Genomic DNA, 21,938 nt, shown 5'->3' on the forward strand with positions numbered 1-21,938 from the left:
GCATTTCTGCAGTAACTCCATCGATATTTTAGACTCACAATCCATCCATTTTTTTCTGACAGCCATATTTTACCATTCCATTACAGTATTTTAATTTCGTTTCAATTTGTTTGTTCCAGGTGCGATCGCGGAGTGCGTTCAGCCCTCGGAAGAGTGTCTCGGTGGTCCGGGGCCCGCGAGGTGCCCAGCCGAATCCCATTCGCGCCGCGCGTCACCGCTCGTGCTATCGGTGACGCACTTCCACAACCGCGATTACCCGCGCAAAAATGCACCGCGGCTCGCATCGTCTTCCGCCCGAGTCCCACGAGTAGCCTGCGCCGCAAAATCAACGACGAATCCACCGTTTTCGACCGATTTCAACGGCGAATCCACCGTTTATGACCGCTAAATGGAAAATCTCGTAGGCGATCCCGAATCTCTCCGCAGCGTCCCCGATAGGCCGCGAACTCTCCTCAACTTCCACGAAAGCTTAGTCTGCACATAATTTAATTTAATTTAATGTATCTTAATTTATTCTAATTTATTTCGATTAGTTTTTAAATGAGTTTGACGCGTTTCTGATGGGCGTGACGAGGTTTTTCCACCGGGTGAATTTCGCTGCTGTTTAGTCCCCCTCGTCCCTCTCGTCTGAGATGAGAATCGGCAAGACCCCGAGGAAGAGAAAGGTTTCGATTTTTCCGGCCGCTCCGCTTTCGAATCGATCTCCGAGTTCGAGGATGCGATAGTCGGAGTTAGTGACGTCATTTTGAACTAGTTCTTGGATCCATCGGTGACGCGGACGCTCGCGAACATGTTGAACTGCACCGACATCGACTGCATCCTCCACCATCACCACGAGCACCGGGAGCTTCAGCACCATCTCCAGGACAATCGGCAGCACCACGAACATCATGGAGGTAAGATCCTCTCTTCCTTTTCGCATGCTTCTTCTGGAGTATCGAGATCGATATATCTATGCTGCCGCGCTAAGGAAAAACGCCGTATGAACCTTCAGACGTTGCCAAGTTTCCTCCGATATAGACCAAATTTACTGGGAATATTATGAATATTATTTTCCAAAAATTTCAGATAATTTTGAACGTAATTTAATCTAAAATATCTGAAAATTTCAAGGAAAAATATGCACGAATATTGTCAAAAATACATGTGTTATCACGGTAAAGAGCTTGATGCAAAAACGGCTTTTTTCGCCCCCCCTCTGGAAGTTCTTCAGACTTTGTCTATTAATTACTCATACTTGAGCGCTTCTTTTCCCAAATTTTCAGACCCCCAAAAAATTTTGGGGGGGAGCTAGGGGGGGTGGAAGTCAAAACCTGTGAACCTCGATATCTCTTGAACAAAGAAAGATATCGAGGTCCGGTTTGGACGAAAAATCGTCTAAAATTGCACACTTTAAGATTCTAAAGGTCGAAATCCCGATATCACATTTTTAAGTCAACATATGTGCTTTTTTCCAGTTTTTAGGTGTAGAAAGTTTCTTTTAAACAAAAAATTTACAAAGATCTCAATTTTTTATTTGAACCAAAACCAGTTTTTTAAATTGTTCGTCTTTTTCCGCATCCAACGAGTGGTCCATTAAGCTGGGGAACCAAACGGTTCCGGAGTTGTGATCGATTGAAGTTTCCGCTCAACGCGCGCCGACCGATTTTCGCGTGCAAAAAAGTCGGATTTGACTGTTATTAGATCAGATTGAATGTTCAAACTGAGCAAAATGCTTTATTAGGGACTCTTGAGGGTCGCTGAGTTCAGAAATTACCGATACTTCCAAAAAATTCACGTTTTTTAAATTGGAGCTTCGGACAGGACCACTGAGCGGCCGGCCGGCCGCTCAGTGGGCCTCTAAAATAGCGCTGCGGAGCTGTAATTTTAAAAACGTAAATTATTTGGAAGTATCTGTAATTTCTGAACTCAGCGACCCTCAAGAGTCCCTAATAAAGCATTTTGCTCAGTTTGAACATTCAATCTGATCTAATAACAGTCAAATCCGACTTTTTTGCACGCGAAAATCGGTCGGCGCGCGTTGAGCGGAAACTTCAATCGATCACAACTCCGGAACCGTTTGGTTCCCCAGCTTAATGGACCACTCGTTGGATGCGGAAAAAGACGAACAATTTAAAAAACTGGTTTTGGTTCAAATAAAAAATTGAGATCTTTGTAAATTTTTTGTTTAAAAGAAACTTTCTACACCTAAAAACTGGAAAAAAGCACATATGTTGACTTAAAAATGTGATATCGGGATTTCGACCTTTAGAATCTTAAAGTGTGCAATTTTAGACGATTTTTCGTCCAAACCGGACCTCGATATCTTTCTTTGTTCAAGAGATATCGAGGTTCACAGGTTTTGACTTCCACCCCCCCTAGCTCCCCCCCAAAATTTTTTGGGGGTCTGAAAATTTGGGAAAAGAAGCGCTCAAGTATGAGTAATTAATAGACAAAGTCTGAAGAACTTCCAGAGGGGGGGCGAAAAAAGCCGTTTTTGCATCAAGCTCTTTGGCAACTCTCGAATGTTCATACGGCGTTTTTCCTTAGCGCAGCAGTATGCTGCCGCGTTAAGGAAAAGCGCCGTATGAACCTTCAGGCGTTGCCAAATTTCTTTTGATAAAATACGGATTTCCCAGTAAACTTATGAAAATTTTCCTTCAAAATTTTCAGATAATTTGGCTCGCAATTTCATCTAAAGCTCCTGAAAATTTCAAGGAAAAATATTCATAAAATTCCTAAAAAGTGAACATTTTATCGGAGGAAATTTGACGACTCTCGAATGTTCATACGGCGTTCTTCCTTAGCACGGCAGTATGGCTAAGGTCGAAACCACGTACTTCCATTGTGGTGTTTCAAAAGCCTCAGCGATTATTGTACTTTTTCGAGGGGAAACAAGCAAACTTTATAGTTTGAATATTGGGCCACAACAGAAAAAAAAGTCAAGGAAGTTTGCCAGAAATTACGTCAACCTAGCTGTTTAGCGCAGAAAAAATGAAATATGACAGGAGGTTTGCAACGTCGCAAATGTATAGGTATGTGGTCTCGCACTTTAGCCGTCGATTTGTCACAGGCAATAGTTTCGCAGAAATTCACACATCACAATCACATGCATACAATTTGTTAGGATAGTCGTGAACTATTTCATATTTTAAGTCATCGTTGATTCACAGAAGACCTTCATTGGGTAAGCGTTGCCAATTTTTAACGCAATAATTGGCTTTCCAACCATAATTGCGTCGCCCCTCCGACGTTAGGGCGTACCTCGATTTCCACATGAGCCCTGTTCGTCGAATAACTCTATGCTTTCTACGGCTCATGTCGAAATAGAGATACATCCTTACGTCAGAGGGACGAAGCGACGATTTGGATTGCATTTTGCAATTTGGAACTATAAATTCTGGCCCGGTTTAAAAAGAACGTATGCGCCATTAGTTTCCCCTATGCACATAAGTGTTTTTTCAGATGAGTCAGAATTTATAGTTCCAAATTGCAAAATGCAGTCCATTTGTGGGCAGTTGAAATGGACTGCATTTTGCAATGAGGAACTAAAATGTCTGGCTCATAGATCAACATCTATCTAAACAGGGAAACAAATGGTACACATTGACCACTTTTGGCAATTCGGAACAAAAATGTTTGGCTCATTTTAGAAATAACGTATGTACCATTAGGTTCCCCATGTGCATAAATGTTTCACGGATTAGCCAGAAATTGTACTTTAAAATAGCAAAACGAAGTCGGTATGTTGTTTAAAAAATTAATTGCAAATTGTGGTCCAATTATCTTAATGTTCATTTTCATCCAATCAATCAATCAATCAATATGGACACTATTTTAGTGTAGATCGAATGCATGTATCAATACAGCAGATACAGAGGATACAGAAATCTTTCTCGTTCCTAATGATGCGTTCTGAGCTGAAGGAACCTTTTCGACATGGCGTTGGGTTACGTAAACCTTACGCAAGTCTTATATGTGCCAAGGGACATGAGTAAATTTGGCAGTTTGGCGTATGCGCCGAGATCTCATTTTCGCGCTATTGTCTATACGGTGGCGCTACGAGGCCTGGCGGCATCGGCGTGCAGCCTTGTCTTTTCGAGCTGCAATGCCAAATCCCTTTTCGACCGGAGTGCGTAATTGCTCCAACATGACTGGATAAACGCTCCTCGTCGTCGTGTTGACTGGACTGGATCCGAGTATCCGAGTGGCGTCACAGGACTGCGCATCGAAAAACTGATCTCTTGCACCACACTGGAAAAAAAAAAACATTGGATCTAGAGTCCAGACTCTTAAAAACATCGACAAGAAAAAATACTCTTGATTCAATCGGATTTTTGCTTAAATCAAGAACCAAGCCTCTTAATTTGAGCGGATTTCCTTTTGATTTAAGCTTATATCTGATTGAATCAAGAGTATTTTTTCTTGTCAATGTTTTCAAGAGTCTGGACTCTAGATCCAATGTGGTTTTTTTTTTTTTTTTCCAGTGCACCGACCCACTGCACCGTGCTCAGAGATAGTATAGGCCTGAATGCACGCTCAAATTTTCATCAATTTCCGATCAAATAGTGACTGGTGCGCACCAGCTACCATCAATTTTTACGGCCTGCAATTTGAAGGTAGATGATGGAACTTCAGGTCTCATCCGTCATCTGATTTCCACACAACCGCGCTTATTTCATGCATATTTCAAGCAACACGCTGTTTTAATTAATTTTAGATAACAATTATTTGGATAAATCTCGACCGCCATTTTTGTCATCATTTTGATCGGAAATTGACGGAAATTTCAGCGTGTATCCAGGCCTTATATCGACGATGAAACTGCTAGACCACTTATCTCTTTGGTGGTGTTTAAAAAGCTCCGCTCACATTTTATTTTTTTTGAAGGAGACCAAATCAATATAATTCCTTGAAATTGTCACAGAGTTTTCTCCGCACAAAGAGGAAAAATCACGGATTGTTTTCAAGGAACGACGTTGAGTAGTTTTTCATTTAAAAAATTAAGTATGGCAGAAAGTGTGCGGCGATTGAGATACGTATGGTTTGGTAGTTTTTCTGTTGATATTTTAGAAACTCTGCACCAAAGAGTTGAGCCATGGGCCTGTTGTAAACTTCAGCTGCAGCCAAGAGGAAAGTTATTTTTTACAGAAAATGACTTTAAAATCACGATGAGCGCATCAGGGAAGTCTGAAATACACTCTTAATTTCACAGTCTACGTATTGAATATGCGTTTGCTTAAGCTCCCCGCTTTTAAAACCGATAATACACCACAGGTGAGCATTTCATGAGAAGGGTCGTCCCATCCAAGCGTTGCAAGCTTTAAAAAGACGCATTACGCAAATCCTGAATTTTCATTTGTTTCCGAACTTTACTTTCACCTCACCCGATTGCATTGCTTAGATTCTTACAAAGTATATACGGCTTCTCAAAAATACATTTTATCCAGCCGTGCTAAGGGGAAACATGTGTGTAAACATTCCGACGTCACCAAATTTCTACTAGGGATAAAAATCGGCATAGAGGAACGATTTTTATCGGTGCAAAGAAGGCAACCAAGTGGGTCAACCAGGATTAGGATTAAAATCAAAATTAATTTTAAAAATTTCATCCGCAAAAAAAATCCATTAAAATTCAATTTTAGAATGCGGAGAAACAACGATTTTCTACAATTCGGCCGTAGCCGAACTCTTTAACACAACAGAATCTCACCTGTAGCTTTTCTAGTGCGTGTATCAATTTCAGCAGGAGCCGTAGAAAGCATGACTTTTTACGTGAAACAGTACCCACGTTGAAATTAGTAGCGTGGCGTGAATTGCGATGTATCGATTGTTCTGCCATTTAAGCCTATGATAAAGAATCTAATATTAAAATGATCACTGCGAACACCCTGTTTATCGATCCTTTTCCATAGGTTTAAATGGCATATCAATCGGTATATCGCAAAGCACGCCACGCTACCGGTAAAAATTGAGGTACGTCTTTACGTTAGAGGGGCAACGAAATTTGGCAACAGCGCAGAAGTCCTGGGTTTTGTTTAAGTTGACGTCGGAATTCGAGGATGACTCTCACCTATTTCGTCCCGTATGTCTCTTCACTGTCAAGAGGTGACCTCTAGTCTCAAACGGTTTATTTGTAAATCAACATGGTAGATATTAGAACTGCATAGCACTTACGCCCTTCTGTAAAAAACCACTCGGCTCCCTTTCTAACCACCAACGCACGCACCGATGCCCAGAACAGGAATCCAGTCCGTTCGGCCGCCTGGATAATCCGCTTTTTAAAAACGTTCGTGATGAGGAAGAACGCCGTATGAGCCCTCTGACGCTGCCACATTTCCCCCGATTAAAAATGAATTTACCGGGATAACTGTTACTATTTTTCTGTCAATTCTTCACATCATAAGTTTCGTTCACAATTTAATCCAAAACATCTAACAATTTCGAGGTAAAATGTGCGTATCTTTCCTGGAAAATAAAAAGTTTCGGGGGTAACTTTGGCAACATTTGAATGTTCATTCGGCGTTTTTCCTCCGCACGGCAGCACAAACAGCTCTTTAAACGAAACAATGTTTATACATACAGAGATTAGTAATTCTTTGTTCCGGACTGGACCAAGAAGAAGACTGAACTAAGCGAGAGAGTTTATAAGCCTTTTAACATCAGGTTTGTGGCGTAACTTTTAAACAGGTTTGACTCAGTCAGGATATCTTAGGAACTATCAAGACGTTACTCGAAACATACCTATCAGACTTACATGCATATTGTATGAAATAATTCGTAATTTTTCACTCTCCCAAACCAGGGCCGGATTTAGGGGGTGGCCACATGAGCCGCGGCCCATGGCAGCAAATGTAGGGGGCGGCAAATTTTGCGATTCCCTCAAATGTGGCTACAAAGAAAAATCGGATTCAGAAAAAAAATTACAAACGAGAAAAGGTGACAAAATCTCTCATTTCCTGAGAGTGTTTCTCTAATTTTGTCGTCTTTCTGTGGTGCAATGGACAGCACCTTTAATAAGTCGAGTTAAGACTAAGAGAGAAACCAAACACGGATATGGCCTGGAACGGCAAGGCTCAGAGAGCAACGATGACGAGAACTTGAGATGAGAAGGAGAAACCCTCGGCGATCGGCATGTAACACATATTAGCGCCTACAAGACTGCATGAATACTTCACGCATTGCGTCAAACACAGTGCGTGCAACAGCGGTCGGCGTGAAACGTATAGCGCATACTGTTGGAATACTTCACGCATTGCGCCAAACACAGTGCGGTCAGCGCGGCGCGGTGGCTGAAGTTAAAATTATTAAACCACATCTATGTTTGTTCTTTCATAATTTTTTCGTTCATTTCATATAAATGGAAGGCCTCGTCCACACAGAGATAGGTGCACAGATCTTAAGTTTCTCGCCAGGTTCTATGAACTTTTGCTAGTAGTGTTGACAAGGCTTTCGCAAAAAATGTGCTCAACATGAGTAAGCGCGTCTTATGCAACCCTTCTCCTCCGGCACGTTCACTTGATGGTTTGTATCGATGTTTCAAAACGAATGTGAGGGGGCGGCAAAATACAGGCGGCCCATGGGCGGCAAAATACAGGCGGCCCGTGGGCGGCAAGAAGGTAAATCCGGCCCTGACTCAAACAATGTATCCACAGAAAATTTCATCGTAATGTTTTCGTTGACTTTATCTCAAAAATTAAAACGTACCCGCCGTTTTTTTAAAATAATTGCATTTGCAATGGCTGGGAGAATCGAGTGAAAGTCATTAGATGTGCGAAGGTCATAAAAAACACGAAGATCACAATGATTTTCACTCGTCCTTCGAGCATCGCACTAAACTGAAATGCGTGATACAACTATTTCAACTCCTGAGCCGCTCAAATTGCGTTCATCAAGTTGAAGGCGAACTTTATTTCGCTCTTCCGTTTTCAGCTATTCAAACATGGGCGCGAGAGAAATGTTACATTCTAACTTCAATACGAAAACATTTTCCTGTATGGAGAATACACCTTTTTTACTATAGCTATCGATTTTTTATAGGGGGCAAACCATAATATGCCTAGAAAAAATAAAACTTCTGTGGCACAAAAAATAGTTGTCTTCGTCATAGGCAAGAGTCAGATGGATTTCGTTACATGACAAGAAAACTCTCACTGTGCGCATTTGATCGACTTCAATGCAATTCAGGTTCGATCCAGGCGGCTTTCGCCCAATTTTTTAACGAGGTCGCAAATCTTCAACCCAAAAATTTGGTCCGTTTGACCCAAAGAAAAACGAACCAAAACATATTAACCATACGTTTAGGTTAATATGCATTTTACTACCCATATTAACACAGAGTATCGGTTACTTTTTCATACCGTGTGCGCGAAAAGCGTCGGTTTGTCATCGTCAAGTTTGAGGTAAAAAAAAATAAAAAAATAACAAAACAGTGTTTCTTCAAATAAAAAAAAACTGACTTTAAGTTAAATACGCAAGGATTTAACGCAAAAAACAAATAAAGTCGACAAGAAACGACGATTTAATTCAAAATAATATTTCAAGAAAATTTTTTTTCAGTGAATGGAGAATCCGCACGCAAATTTTTTATTGCTTCATCTGAGAGTGCTTAAACAGCTGATTCCGAAGTATTTTTTATAATTTTTCTTATACAATGGAAAAATAGTATTAAAATAGATTTAAAAGTGAAAAAAGCACCGCCTTGTGACGTCATTTGACGGCATTTCCCATTTGACCCAAAGAAAAACGAACCAAAACATATAAACCGCGCGTTTAGGTTAATATGCATTTTACTACCAATATTAACACGAATTTTCGGCTACGTTTTCATACTGTGTGTGGACAGTCCTATAAATTTACGATCCCACGGTTGAAAACTGCATCTGATGAAGGGCCGAGATGAAGCATACGAAATTAACTCGTTTGACCAGAGCCGAAATTCAAAGTGGGCGGAGCCGTGATAATTTGATTCACGCTTTTTGAAGTCGCTCAATCAAGTTAAGTGCGGCGGATGAACAGATTAGTGTCTGGATTAAACATGGATTAATATTTCTCGCCAAAAGTCGCCCGGTGAATGTCGGCAGCTTCTTAATTTCTCGTATTTCAATGCGAGCCAGGCCATTAGCGCCTCCCACATCTCAATAAAATTCTCGCGTCCTCATGAAGTTATCTTCACGCAGAGAGTGACCAGTCCAGATCGGAGCGGTGAAGTTACGCACCAGTGCAGCGTGGCGTGAATTGCGATATATCGATTGTTATGCCATATAAACCCATTGAAAAGGATCGATAAACAGGGTGTTCGCGGCGAACACCCTGCTTATCGATTCTTTACCCTAGGTTTAAATGGCATAACAATCGATATATCGCAATTCACGCCACGCCACTGTACGCACCTTATACCAATCGCACTGGTTGAGCATGACCAGCGAATCGATAATTTTAACCCTGGCCTTCAATATATATATTTTAAAGATATTCAATTTTTTATTGCAATTCTCTCTGTTAGACATTGGAGAGCAAGAAGACCAAGTTTATCATAAAATAACCAAGTCGCATCAAAATCGATCCGAGAAATACTGAAAAAGATTTTTTTTCTAGATATTATTTTGACCTTAAGCGTCGTTCCTTTTCGACAAAATTTGGTTTTTTTGAGTGAAAGAAACGTTGTTTTCTTTTCGCAAAGTTTAAGTTAAAAATACGATAGCAAAACAACGTTTCTTTAACTCAAAAAAACTGACTTTGAGTGAAATCTGCACGGATTTAACTCTAAAAAACCAAATTTTTTCGACGATAAACGACGCTGTAAGCCAAAATGATATTTCAAGACAATTTTTTTTCAGTGAGAATATGTTTCAAGTATTGGACGTATTTAAATCAAGAGGAACGATATATTCATTCCGTCGTGAGCTTTGGGATCCTTAAGAATACATTTATGACAAGGCTCATATCACGATGGATATGGTTTCTTTTGATATAAATAAGTTCCATTAATCCTCTATAGGACCCAGTTTTATGGAATATTTTTTCTCGCCTTTAATATTCGCTTTAAAAAGGACGCATTTCTGCCAATGCACCTGGTCATGCACCTGGTCATAATGCACGTGCATTATGACCTAAGCCCTGTTACGCATATATTCTTACGAGTCTCAGGGCTCTTGAGTTAATGCACATAGTTCAGTTTGGCAGAAATACGTCCATTTAGTCCAAATACGATTACGGAACTGTTGCCAAAGGTGATGTTACGCACCATTAATCTCTCTAACTCAACTTCCCCGGAAATAGTTAGCCTTTGAGTGGTAAATAAATTGACCGGGCCGATCGGCAAGAGCAAAAGGTCCAAATCAGCCGATGATGAAAATTTTCGTAGCCTCAAGCCGCGTAACTTCCCAAGATGACACGCCGATGCTCACGTCGAGCCTATTCTAAAAATTGCGTAACTTTTACCCGCCGATACCAGCATCTTTCACAATCCATCGGTGAAGACAGTGCTCCCAAGAATCAAATTCGCGACATGAAATCCTATACAAGGATTTTGCCTCTGTTGGAGTTGGTTGTCTCTGTGAGGCTGCCGAGGTCACAACGGGCAAACTCTATTGCAACCTTCCAGTGGCTCCACCCACAGTTAATGATAAAATAGTGGAAAGGGACAACTTACAGGGATGCTTTTTAAATCTGTTCGAAAATCGTGCGATGAAGAAAATCTTTTTTTGAAAAATACTCGCGCAAGTTTGTTAGGGCAGCCATGGCTCCTCCCCTGGATTCAGCCCTGCGGTGTTATCATTGGCATTGAACATTGATAGACAAAGGAGACCAAAGAGAAACAGTAGCGTGGCGTTTTTTACGATATATCGATTGATCGTCCATTTAAACCTATAGAAAAGTTTCGATAAACAGGATCGAACACCTTAATAATCGATTATTTACCACAGCTTCAAATGAGAAAATATCGATAGATCACAAAACACGCCACGCCACTGAAGAGAAAATGGAGCGATCATATTGGTTGAAAGGGGAGGGGGATCGTGATGTACAGAAGGTAAGTAATAGACTCCTGACGGCAACGCACATGTTGAGACTCAACACACCATCCATAATTTTATCACTTACAATTAGTCTACAAACAATCACTAGTTTCAACCAATAGGATCGATCTATTTTCCCTTCGTCCTTTTTGTCTATAGCTTTGTCTACCAATTACATAATCAGTCCGCTGGTACTCACGCCTGTCTAATCTGTGCCTGCCATCCGCATAGGCGGAGCTATGCACCTCAATCGAGGGGGGGGGGGGGGTTGTCCCAGGAGCCTCCTCTGGAAAATTTTCGAATTTTTGAAGCATCGAAAATACAGTTTGAGTTCACTAAATCTAAAAATCTTTCCCTCTTCTTTCCTCCGTTCCGTCCTTCTTTTCCCTTTTTTTCGGGTGGATGGGGGGGGGGGGGAGGGGCATGCGACACCTTGGATCCGACTATGGATACCTTGAAATATTCGCGATATAGTCCAGGCAACAGGGAAGTCCTTGGGGAAAATTTCCTGCATAACCTGTTGATGAGTGATTTATGTGTATTTTTTGACGCTGAATCCGAATTTCGCATTTGGGTAAAGATTATTTCCAAAAACCGAGATTCTAGGCCATATTAAGGCCATATTTTCAAAATGGTCGCTTTAGCGGCGGTAATATTTTCACACAAATCCGATATTCGGATTCAGCGTCAAAAAATACATAATTCCTAAAACATGTTTTCGGGAAATTTTCCCCAAGAGCCCCTATTTGATGCCCAATTTCCCGGACTAATAACAGACGTTTCACTGGTAAAAAAAAAACCTCTTGGACCAATGCCGCGGTGCATTGACTTAAGAGTGCAGTTTCTTGTCGCCGGATTTAAGAGTCTTGAACTCTTGTTTCAAGCAGATTTTGAATTGATTCAAGCGGATTTTGCATTGAAACAAGAGTCCAGACTCTTAAATCCGGCGATAAGAAACTGCACTCTTGAACCAAGAGGTTTTTTTAATAGTGTTCCCATTTGAATTGCCATTCGTGTTGGAAAATAAACAATTGATGGAGCTATCGAAGCGCGTTCGGGAGAATTAATTCCGGAGGCAATATTAATGGAGGAGGGAGAGAGAGGCGAGAGGGGCGTTTGAACCCCTTAACCTTCTTGCGGGTCCTTCGGAGGCCACGTTATCGCTTTAAGTGCGCTCAACTTGCGTGGGGCCGGCTCGCCGCTGCCCGCGAATTAACAGCTGTTTCGCTAAACATCAAGCCTCTCTCGGGCCGGGACCGAAGCCCGTTCTCAGGAAGTCCCCACTTATTTCAATGAATAAATTGAGCCGAAGTTCAAATTGAATGAAGTCACCTCAATCAATAGTCAATGTCGAGTTGGGATATCGCTCAGCGGGTGAGCTCCCGTCGCCGGATCCCCGGGTTCCACCCGAGTCATAAATGGTGGATTCAACCAAAATCCCCCAAACCACCTAATTTTGCTTGTTCTACTGTCCACAGGAAAAACGCCATAACTCCATTAAATGTTTGATATTTTTCTTCCATACATACCACTCCAATACAAAAAATTCCAAGTGTGACACACTGAAAAAAATATCTCGGTGTAATTACTAAGAAAGGGGTAAAATTACTACGAATTCAGGGTTCTATTTGATCCCAGTTTTTTCTTGGTAAAATTACCATAAATGGAATTGGTAATTTTACCGAGAATCTCGGTAAAATTATTGAACTTTCTCGGTAATTTTACCGGACCTTGGTAAAAACGCCAATATTTTTTATCGACTGTGGTAGAATTACCGAGATAAAATGGCAAAGTCACCGGGAATTGATTACCAAAAAAGTGGTATTCTTACCTGATAAAAACGGCAACAATACCGGTTTTTAGGTAAGCTTACCAGTCTGTTTTGGTAAAACTACCAATAATTGGTAAAAAAAAGTGAGATGGTAAAGGTACCAACGGACCTTGGTAAAAACGCCGAGAATTTTTTTTCAGTGCAACTACCTAATTTTGGTTGTTCTGCCGTCTACAGCATAAACGCCGTAACTTTATTACAAAATTTGTATTTTTCCCACACATACTGCTCTAATACAATAAAATCCAAGTGTGATAAGGTTTCATTTTTTTAATTTTGAGTTCCTAATCGTATGCCAAAATTGACTGACTCCTTAATATGAAAGATGAATATTCGCTAGTTTACTCACTGGAAAAAAAACACGTTGGATCTAGAGTCCAGACTCTAGAAAACATTGACAAGAAAAAGAACTCTCGATTCTATCAGATTTAAGCTTAAATCAAAAGGAAATCCGCCCAAATTAAGAGGCTTGGTTCTTGATTTAAGCTTAAATCTGATTGAATCAAGAGTATTTTTTCCTGTCGATGTTTTTGAGAGTCTGGACTCTAGATCCAATGTTTTTTTTTCCAGTGCTCGTAAAATAGTATTTTGTCAGGAAAAATAGGAAAAATCTCGAATGGAGATACGGCTTTTTTACTTTGGACAGTAGTGTTCCAATATCGAAGCAAAATGGTCAAGCGTGTTCATAAATGACCGTCCTTCCGCAAACATGAGTAAAATGCAAAAACTAAGTCAAATACCTGCTTTGAAAACGACAGGTCGGAACAAGTGTAATAATGAATCATTCTCAAATTGAGTTCATAGGTTGGCTGCTCTTTGCGTCCGAAGAGATCCATAAACCTGCAAAATTACCAACATTTTTGTACTCTCCCGTATAGGTTCTCTCTATTTATTGTTGAAATAATTTATCGTTTGGCTGACAATAAGGCGTAACTACACCTAGAGATGATCCCGGAAAAGCATAGAGTAATATGGTCGGTAGGGTTAATCGCGAAGTGTAACTACGTCCTTATGCCTTGAGGATGACAAATTGCTCAACTCTTTGATCATCAGGCATCATTAGGCGAATCTGAGCGTTGACATCCGAGAGTAACTTTTACATTACAGGTCGCATCGAAGATCGTTGCAGTGCGGGTCTCAAAATCTTGAGACCTGCACTGCTATCTTCCGTAAAGTGTGAACGTTACTTTAAGAAGTCAACTACATGAAATACATTAATGTAGTTCCTTAATCTCACTGCAACTACAGTGAAACAAAATCCACCCTCTCTTAGTCTGCAACATCATATATGAAGCCATATCTGTAGATGGACCTATTTTATGTAGGTTTTTGGGAGATGGCACCCTTTTTAATTTCTTCCCTATTTTAAAAGACTGTTAATATAGCTTATTTCTCATTTTTGTGGAAGTCATCAAATATTTACTTCTTTTTTCGAAACATCATTGAAAAACTCAACAGTAACTATAATTTGATCGATATCAATCGCGCTAATTCTCCTGCATTAGCGAGGTAGTTCATTTTGGACCCATAAAAAAGTTCTCCGTAAAAACAGCGGATTTGGTTTTCTTTTAAAATCACTGTATCTCGTTGACATATGCTTCAAATTTAAATTTCTAAAGCTCATTTTGTAGAGGAAGATGTTTTTTATAATAAAATCGTGCCCTATTCGCTGAACAGACATCGAAATGTACAACGTTGAAAGCTTTAAACGTGATTTTCTCAAAACTTAAAAACGCGACATCCGCTGTTTCCACATATACGGCTTCATATGCAGGTTCATTTAGGCATGCATTCTCATAAATTCGAGCGAAGAATTACAAAAAGTAGGTGAATTTCGGATGTTTGTTGCCTGACCGTGACACTGTGACAGTCATCTCGATGAAAAGCTCAAAATGGAATGACCGGGCAGCTTAGGGGATCCTACGATAAATAACTGGGGAGCGTCAATTCCGGGTATCTTTGGCCTTACATAGTTCTCAATTTTATTGCTCTCTGTAAAAGGCAGTATTCCGTATTTAAAAAATCGGTTCCGTTTTCCTTCCACTCCGACCGCCACGAAAATTCCTCGACACCTCGAAACACGTCGCGCCGTCAAAACGGAGGAAACGATAAAATAACTTTTATGTTGTTGTTTTCGCTGATGAATAGGTGCGTAAAATACAAATTCTGATGTGTCACGAAATCATAATTTGTATCTTGCGTTTCAGGTAGAATCCTAGACCTCGTAAACTATTTGTATTAATTTCATTTTCGTGGACTTTAATATTAAAACTTGCCCTTCCCTTTTTAAACATTCGTTCCAAGTCTGTATGACTGAACTTGCGAACTTTGCCGTTTAAATGAATGGATCCTAAAGAAATCTATTTACAGAGTGCTCCTATTCTACCATGGCATGCTAAGGGAAAACGCCGTATGAACCTCCAGGCGTTGCCAAATTTCTTCTGATAAAATACGAATTTATTGGGGAAATTGTAAATATTTTTCTTTCGATGTTTCATACTATTTTGTTCGCAAAGTAATATATAATCGGTATCTGAACATTTTAAGGAAAAATATACATAAATTTCGTCAAAAATACATGTTTTATCCGGAGAAATTTGGCAACTCCCGAATGTTCATACGGCGTTCTTCCTTAGCACGGCAGCATCGTAAACCGATTTATTGAATGAATGGGTTTGAATACTTTAATCGAAAAAAGGGATCCAATATTATCTACAAATAATGTATGCCCCTACCATTATAAGCAGTTCGAAAGCCTCAGTTATTGGATTTTATACTAAAAGTTAGGGATGGGATGCAGCGACAATCAGCATTGCCGTGAAGATTTTAATGGTCTGTTGCACGAAAGAGATACTGCTAAATGGACGGAGTTAAACAGAAAGGAACCAAGCCACATCGGGATCGAACCGAGAAAAAGAGGTTTAAAGTTTAGCTCCTGCATAAGACTCAATGTAAAAGATAAACTTCAAGTTCAATTTCTGCAAAATTTGCTCCAAAAAAAAACTTTGAATTTTTGGCGATAGATAGTAGAGCAGTGGTTGAGTTCAAAACCACTCATAACTCAATTTTTTCCAAAATGTGGGTTGGTTCCTTTCTGCTTAACTCAGTCCAAATAAATGTACATTGCAAGAGTAAAATCACACGAAAATAACGTTGGGCACCTCAAAAACGTCTGAAATTCATTCCTTAGCGCACAATCAGGATAACGATCCAACAATTAATTAAAAAAGTCAGAAGTTTCGATGAGGGTTCGCATCGAAGCAACTATTCGAGCTCTTGCGCTGCGCTGATTTCCTAAACGAAAAATTGCAGGCGTTTTATGAAGGGATCGTTTTACGGTGGTTGCAGTTTCGCTTATCGCATCCACAGATGCTTGTAAGCTGAGAATGAGTTGAAAGATTTGGCGATCGGCGTTATTCTGCCTTATCACCAGCGATGGTTTTTAAAAAATGTATTCGTGTTTACGACTATTTTCAAAAGCGTATTTCATTTAATGTTGAGGAAGAACGGAGTCAGCACTGTGTTCTACCTGCTTCCGTGGTTACACTTTGGACCCACAACGAAGGTTAGAAATTGTCAAACAGCGGTATAATTTTACTCTAGACAACAGTAAGTGAAGCGCTCTCTTAGAACATCGTGGACTTACTGCTTTTTTGTCTAAAATGAAGCGAATTTTAATGGCACTCACTGATTTCTCATAAATTATTTTTAACAAGCAAAATTCTGCTGTTTTATCGGAATCGGTAAGTTCTTTCAAATGAAATTAGTCGAATTTTCAAGAAAACTTGAAATCCAAGCAAATGTGGTCGTTACTGTTCCTCTGAGTAACGCGGCAGCCTTCTCGTTCTTTCCTGAGCGTTGGCACTGGTGACTAGAGGCTCGGCGCATTATTCGTGAGAATAACGGGTTTGTGTGTACTCTGGCGACTCTTACGAGAAGCGATCACCAGCCAGGCTTTCTGACGACGTTGTCAAGGTCGGAGGAAATAAATATATGCCTTTCTTTAGCCAGCTCTCCTCGAATAGGGAGTCTCTGTTTTGCAGAGTTGCTACATGTAACCAAAAAAGAAATACATTTATTAAGTCATCTTATCTTTTTGAGGCCGGTGCTGAAGTGTTAGAATACCGTGGGCCACCAAGTCTAAAACTAATGACCCATATAGGCGCTATTATTGGTGACGTCACCATAGAGATTCTCCACAATCAGGGCCGGATTTAGGGGGTAGCCACATGGGCCGCGGCCCATGACGGCAAATTTAGGGAGCGGCAAATTTTGCAATTTTTTTAAATGTAGCTATAAAGAAAAATGGGATTCAGAAAGTAAAATACAAACGAGAAAAGATGACGAAATCTCTCATTTCCCGAGAGTATATCTCTAATTTTGTCGTTTTTCTGTGATAGAATAGACAGCATCTTTAATTAGTCGAATTAAGACTAAGAGAGAAACCGAACACGGAATTTGGCCGGGAACAGCGAGAGAGCAATGATGACGAGAGCTTAAGATGAAAAGGAGAAACCTTCGGCGCGGCGGTCGGCATGTAACACATATTAGCCCCTTCAAGACTGCATGAATACTTCACGCATTGCGTCAAAAACAGTGCGGTCGCTGCGATCAGCAGCGGGCCGCGTGAGACGCATAGTGCCTACAAGACTCCATGAATACTTCACGCATTGCGTCAAACGTAGTGCGGTCAGCAGCGGTTGGTGTGAAACTCATTGTGTCTACAAGACTGCATGAATACTTCACGCATTGCGTCACAGTGCGTGCAGCAGCGGTCGGCGTGAAACGCATACCGCATGCAAGACTGTAGGAATACTTCACGCATTGAGCCAAATACAGTGCGGTCAGCGCGGTGCGGCGGCGGAAGTTAAACTTATCAAACCACATTTATGTTTGTTCTCTCATAACTTTTTCGTTCATTTCATATAAATGGAAGGCCTTGTCCACACAGTGATAGGTTTACGGAACTTAACTTTCGCGGCGAGTTCCGTGAACTTTTGCTTATAGTGTTGACTGGGCTTCCGCAAAAAAATGTGTCCAACGCGAGTAAATGCGTCTTATGCGACCCTTTTCCTCCGGCACGTTCACTTGATGGTTTTTATTGATGTTTCAAAACGAGTGAGAAGGGAGCGGCAAAATACAGGCAGCCCATGGGCGGCAAGTAAGTAAATCTGGCCCTGTCCACAATATCGAATTGGATCCCAACACTAACAATGGCAAGTCTCTTTCAATGCTAAGAATGCGAATAAATCGATGTATCGCTTTTCTGTGACTTAACCCTAACGGTGGCGTCTGTAGACGGATTCAATCATTTCCTCTCATGTTTTATTCTTGTTTAACAAACGGCTTAAAAACATAGTCTCTCGGAACTGCTCGTGAATCTCCTCCGGAATAAAATGAATAAATGCAAAAGTCCGAATTTCTATTAGTTTTCTGTGAAAAAAATAATACATGAGAAGGAATTTTGACAGTAATGAGAATTCAGAAATTATTGATGTCCAAAAGTAACAGCGACCTTCTTCACTCAAAAAATAAGGAATGGTGATTTAATTTTTGCAGCCCGTGTCTTTCCAAACATAGTTGGTTCAATTATTCCGAAAGAGTTTTTTTTGTAAATACACCACTCCCTAAGTAAGTTCACCCGGAGTTTCAGTGAGGCTGTTTTTGCTTAAAGCTATATGCCCAATGAATATCCGCAGTACAAAAATAACGCATTTTTTGTCCAACGAATGAAAAAAGCTATTAAAATTGTGTTCAGAATGTTTTCTCATCCAACATGTGCAGGGCATGTGTAATTTTTTGTTGTTTTTTTCCTTTCGTTTTCATTTTTCCCGGAGAGAGTTTAATTGACATGCGAACCGAGCGTAATTATTACGTAATCAGTTTTCCGAGCACGAGGTCCCTCACAAGTTACGATGATCGCTGTGTGGACAATAATACTTGCAAATCATATCATATCATATCATATCATATCATATCATACTTTGTAGTATAAGATCATGATAGTAACGCACAATGCCTAAAGCGCTGAGCGCTTCGAGGAGTTGGACCGAGAAGCGGCCAGGGGGCTCACCCCCAAGTTAATTCACATCGATAGAGAAAGTTCTTGATAGCAAGTTCATTCTCACAAAACCCTGCAAAGTAATAATACAAGAAACTCAAATTTGTTTCTGTGAAGTTTTTCAAGGAAGACTATAGCCCGCTGATCCCTCCAAATTAAATAGGAACATCTCGGTAAGCTTTTAAAATGTTTGGCCCCGCTGATCAGAAAAAGGAAAAAGTTTACTCAAGCAATGAAGTATGAAGACATATTCGGAAGCATGGGTGAGAGAGGGCAATTAAAGATTATGCCGAATGACTTTTGAACGAACCGCATGTTCTAAATGGACGTATTTCTGTTAAACGGAACTATGTGCATTAATGATGTAAGCCCTGTTATGTATATGTTCTTATGGGTCTCAGGGCTCAAGTCTTAATGCACATAGTTCCGTTTGGCAGAAATACGTCCAAATATGATTGAATTTATGGCTCGAGCTGCTTGTGGTATCCGACACGGCACGGGCGGTGCCATCTTTAAGCATCGGGCGGTGCATTTTTAAGTCGCTTCAGAATTTTAACCGGGAACGTACCGAATACTTTCGACCGCTAATCGAGCCTAATCAAATAATTTTTTCTCCGCCTGCATCGTTGGCGTTAATCTTCAGCCACGTACGCTGTAAAATTTAATAGCCGTCTGCAATGAAGCGACGCAGAAACGAAGATTATCTTTCAAGGAAAAGATAAGGGAAACAAGGGCAGGGGCGAATGAGACGGGAGAGAAAATTCAAGTGCTTTTTGCAGTTTATGACGAATATTCTATGGAATTGATGTCGGTACCAGCTCTTACTTCCGGGTTTTTAAAGATGTTTCGGATTTATTTACGAAAATTCGAGTGCTCTTTGCAGTTTATGACGAATATTCAATGGAATTGATGTCGTTACCAGCTCTTCATTCCGGATTTTTAAAGATGCTCCGGATTTATTTCCGAAAATTCGAGTGCTTTTTGCAGTTTATGACAAATATTCTGTGGAATTCGTTACAAGCTCTTACTTCTGGATTTTTAAAGATTTTCCGGATTTATTTACGGAAATTCGAGTGCTTTCTGCAGTTTATGACGAATATTCAATGGAATTTATATCGTTACCAACTTTTACTACCGGATTTTTAAAGATGTTCCGGATTTATTTACGCGAGTTTCATCGTGGAAGCTATAATCAGAGGATTCCAGGGAGTTCTTGAGTGTCTGAAATCTTTTAAAGTATAAAACTTGGTTTTTTGGCCAAGTGCTCTTTTCATAACATAATGCGTCGTTTTCCGGACGGAAGATAGTAACCCCATTCCAAGTTTGCAAAATTGACTCGGACAATTCAATTTTTTATGAAAATATACCGGCGCAATTTTTGTCCAAAGTTTGTTTGATTTTCTTATGAGATCAGAAGATCAATCAGTGAAATTTTCACTTAAAAATATCAAAGTTTCTTTTGATGAAAATGCAATTTGCGAGGGAAAATTTGACAACCTCGAAATGTAGTAACGTCCTTTCGGACGGAACGGATAGCGCCTACAAGACTGTCGGAATACTTCTTGCATTGCGCCAAACACGGTGCGGTCTGCGCGGCGCGGTGGCGGAGGTTAAAAATCATCAATCTACATTTATGTTTGTTCTTTCATAATTTTTTCGTTCATTTTTCATGAATGGAGGGCCTTGTCCACAAAGAGATAGGTTTACGAAACTTAACTTTCGCGGAAAATTCCGTGAACTTTCGCTAGTGGTGTTGACAAGGCTTTCCCAAAAAATGTGTTCAACACGAGTAAACGCGTCTTATTCACCCCTCCCCCGCTGGCACGTTCATTTGATGGTTTTTATTGATGTTTCAAAACGAATGAGAAGGGGGCGGCAAAATACAGGCGACCCATGGGCAGCAAGTAGGTATATCCGGCCCTGCTTGGCACTATGAAAATATGAAACAATATCGGCCAATCGGCTCAGCTATCGCACGTTGTTTACACTTCGAACAACATAGGGTGAGGAAGAAACACTGCTTATTATTGAGAAGTTTGCCCAAACAGTTTTAGTGATTTGATTCGAGTAGACTCTTGCCATGTGAGCGGGACATTCAAGTTCATCGCAACCAATGCAAATCAATAAAACTGATAATATCATAGTTGGGAGGTAGTTTTAGTCATTTACGTCTCGGAAACTGTGTAATTCGTGAAATTTTGAAGCAGAAACTTATAATCGGTTACCGAAACTCGAACATTGTCGCGTGATCCATCGGATTGTATGTATAATTGTCTTGAATCTTAACCCTTGCACTACGAAACCACTGTTCTGGCCCATTTTAAAAACACCATATGTTTCACTAGTTCCCGCGTGCAGTTAGGATTCGTTATGACTAGATCAGAAATAGTGGCTCCTTATTGGTGGGTTAACTTCATTCATTAAGAAGATCACATGTTCCATCTTCAGTTGAGCCCTGAACGGCTTGTGCTTGCACTAACTTCAGAGCTCACTCAAAAATAGTCTTGGTTTGTTTTAAGCAGCACGAGATTTTTTAATGAGCAAAACCAGCTGTCGGGGTTGCACCAGGGGTTCGATTCTCCCTTTGTTTTCGCCGAATGGTGCGACGCGTGACCGGGGTACGAAACCGAATGCGTACGCGACCAACAACACGTTCCTGTAGGGTCGCCGACCATCCTAATCGAAACCATCGTTGCCCAGTCGTTTGATGAGACATGTGTCATCAATTAAAAATCGCATCCGCGAGTGTCCGGACTTACAGCTATGGATGAGAATCGCCAATTGCTCCTTGTCATTGCAACTTATCATAAAGCAATCGCACAGTGTGCGAAGATTGCGAATTTTCAAGGTGTCCTCTTAGCTTTGCCGGAATGCATACTCATAGGCGGATTCAGGGGGGGCGTAGGAGCCTCCCCCCGTTTGTCCGAAAAAAAGAGATGAAAAAAGGGAAGGAAGGAAGAAGGTAACAACGGAGGAAGGAGGGGCGCTTATATTTGGTAATTATTCATGACGAAATTGGCTCAAACTGCATATTAGATGCTTTAAA

The 21,938-nt window shown here is 40.6% G+C and overlaps 1 protein-coding gene across 4 annotated transcripts in view; it reads left to right on the plus strand.

Annotated features, from left to right (window-relative positions):
- Positions 1–21,938, plus strand: part of LOC109034861 (uncharacterized) — a 391,518-nt gene that overhangs the window by 83,450 nt on the left and 286,130 nt on the right. For all 4 annotated transcript variants that reach the window (XM_072300241.1, XM_072300243.1, XM_072300242.1 and 1 more), the window contains exon 2: positions 120–896. In XM_072300241.1, the coding sequence (XP_072156342.1) occupies positions 891–896 (6 nt within the window). In that variant the 5' untranslated portion in view covers positions 120–890. The remainder of the gene's footprint in view (positions 1–119; positions 897–21,938) is intronic.

This window comes from Bemisia tabaci, chromosome 5 (assembly GCF_918797505.1).
Source record: "Bemisia tabaci chromosome 5, PGI_BMITA_v3".
NCBI classification, from domain to species: Eukaryota; Metazoa; Arthropoda; class Insecta; order Hemiptera; family Aleyrodidae; genus Bemisia; species Bemisia tabaci.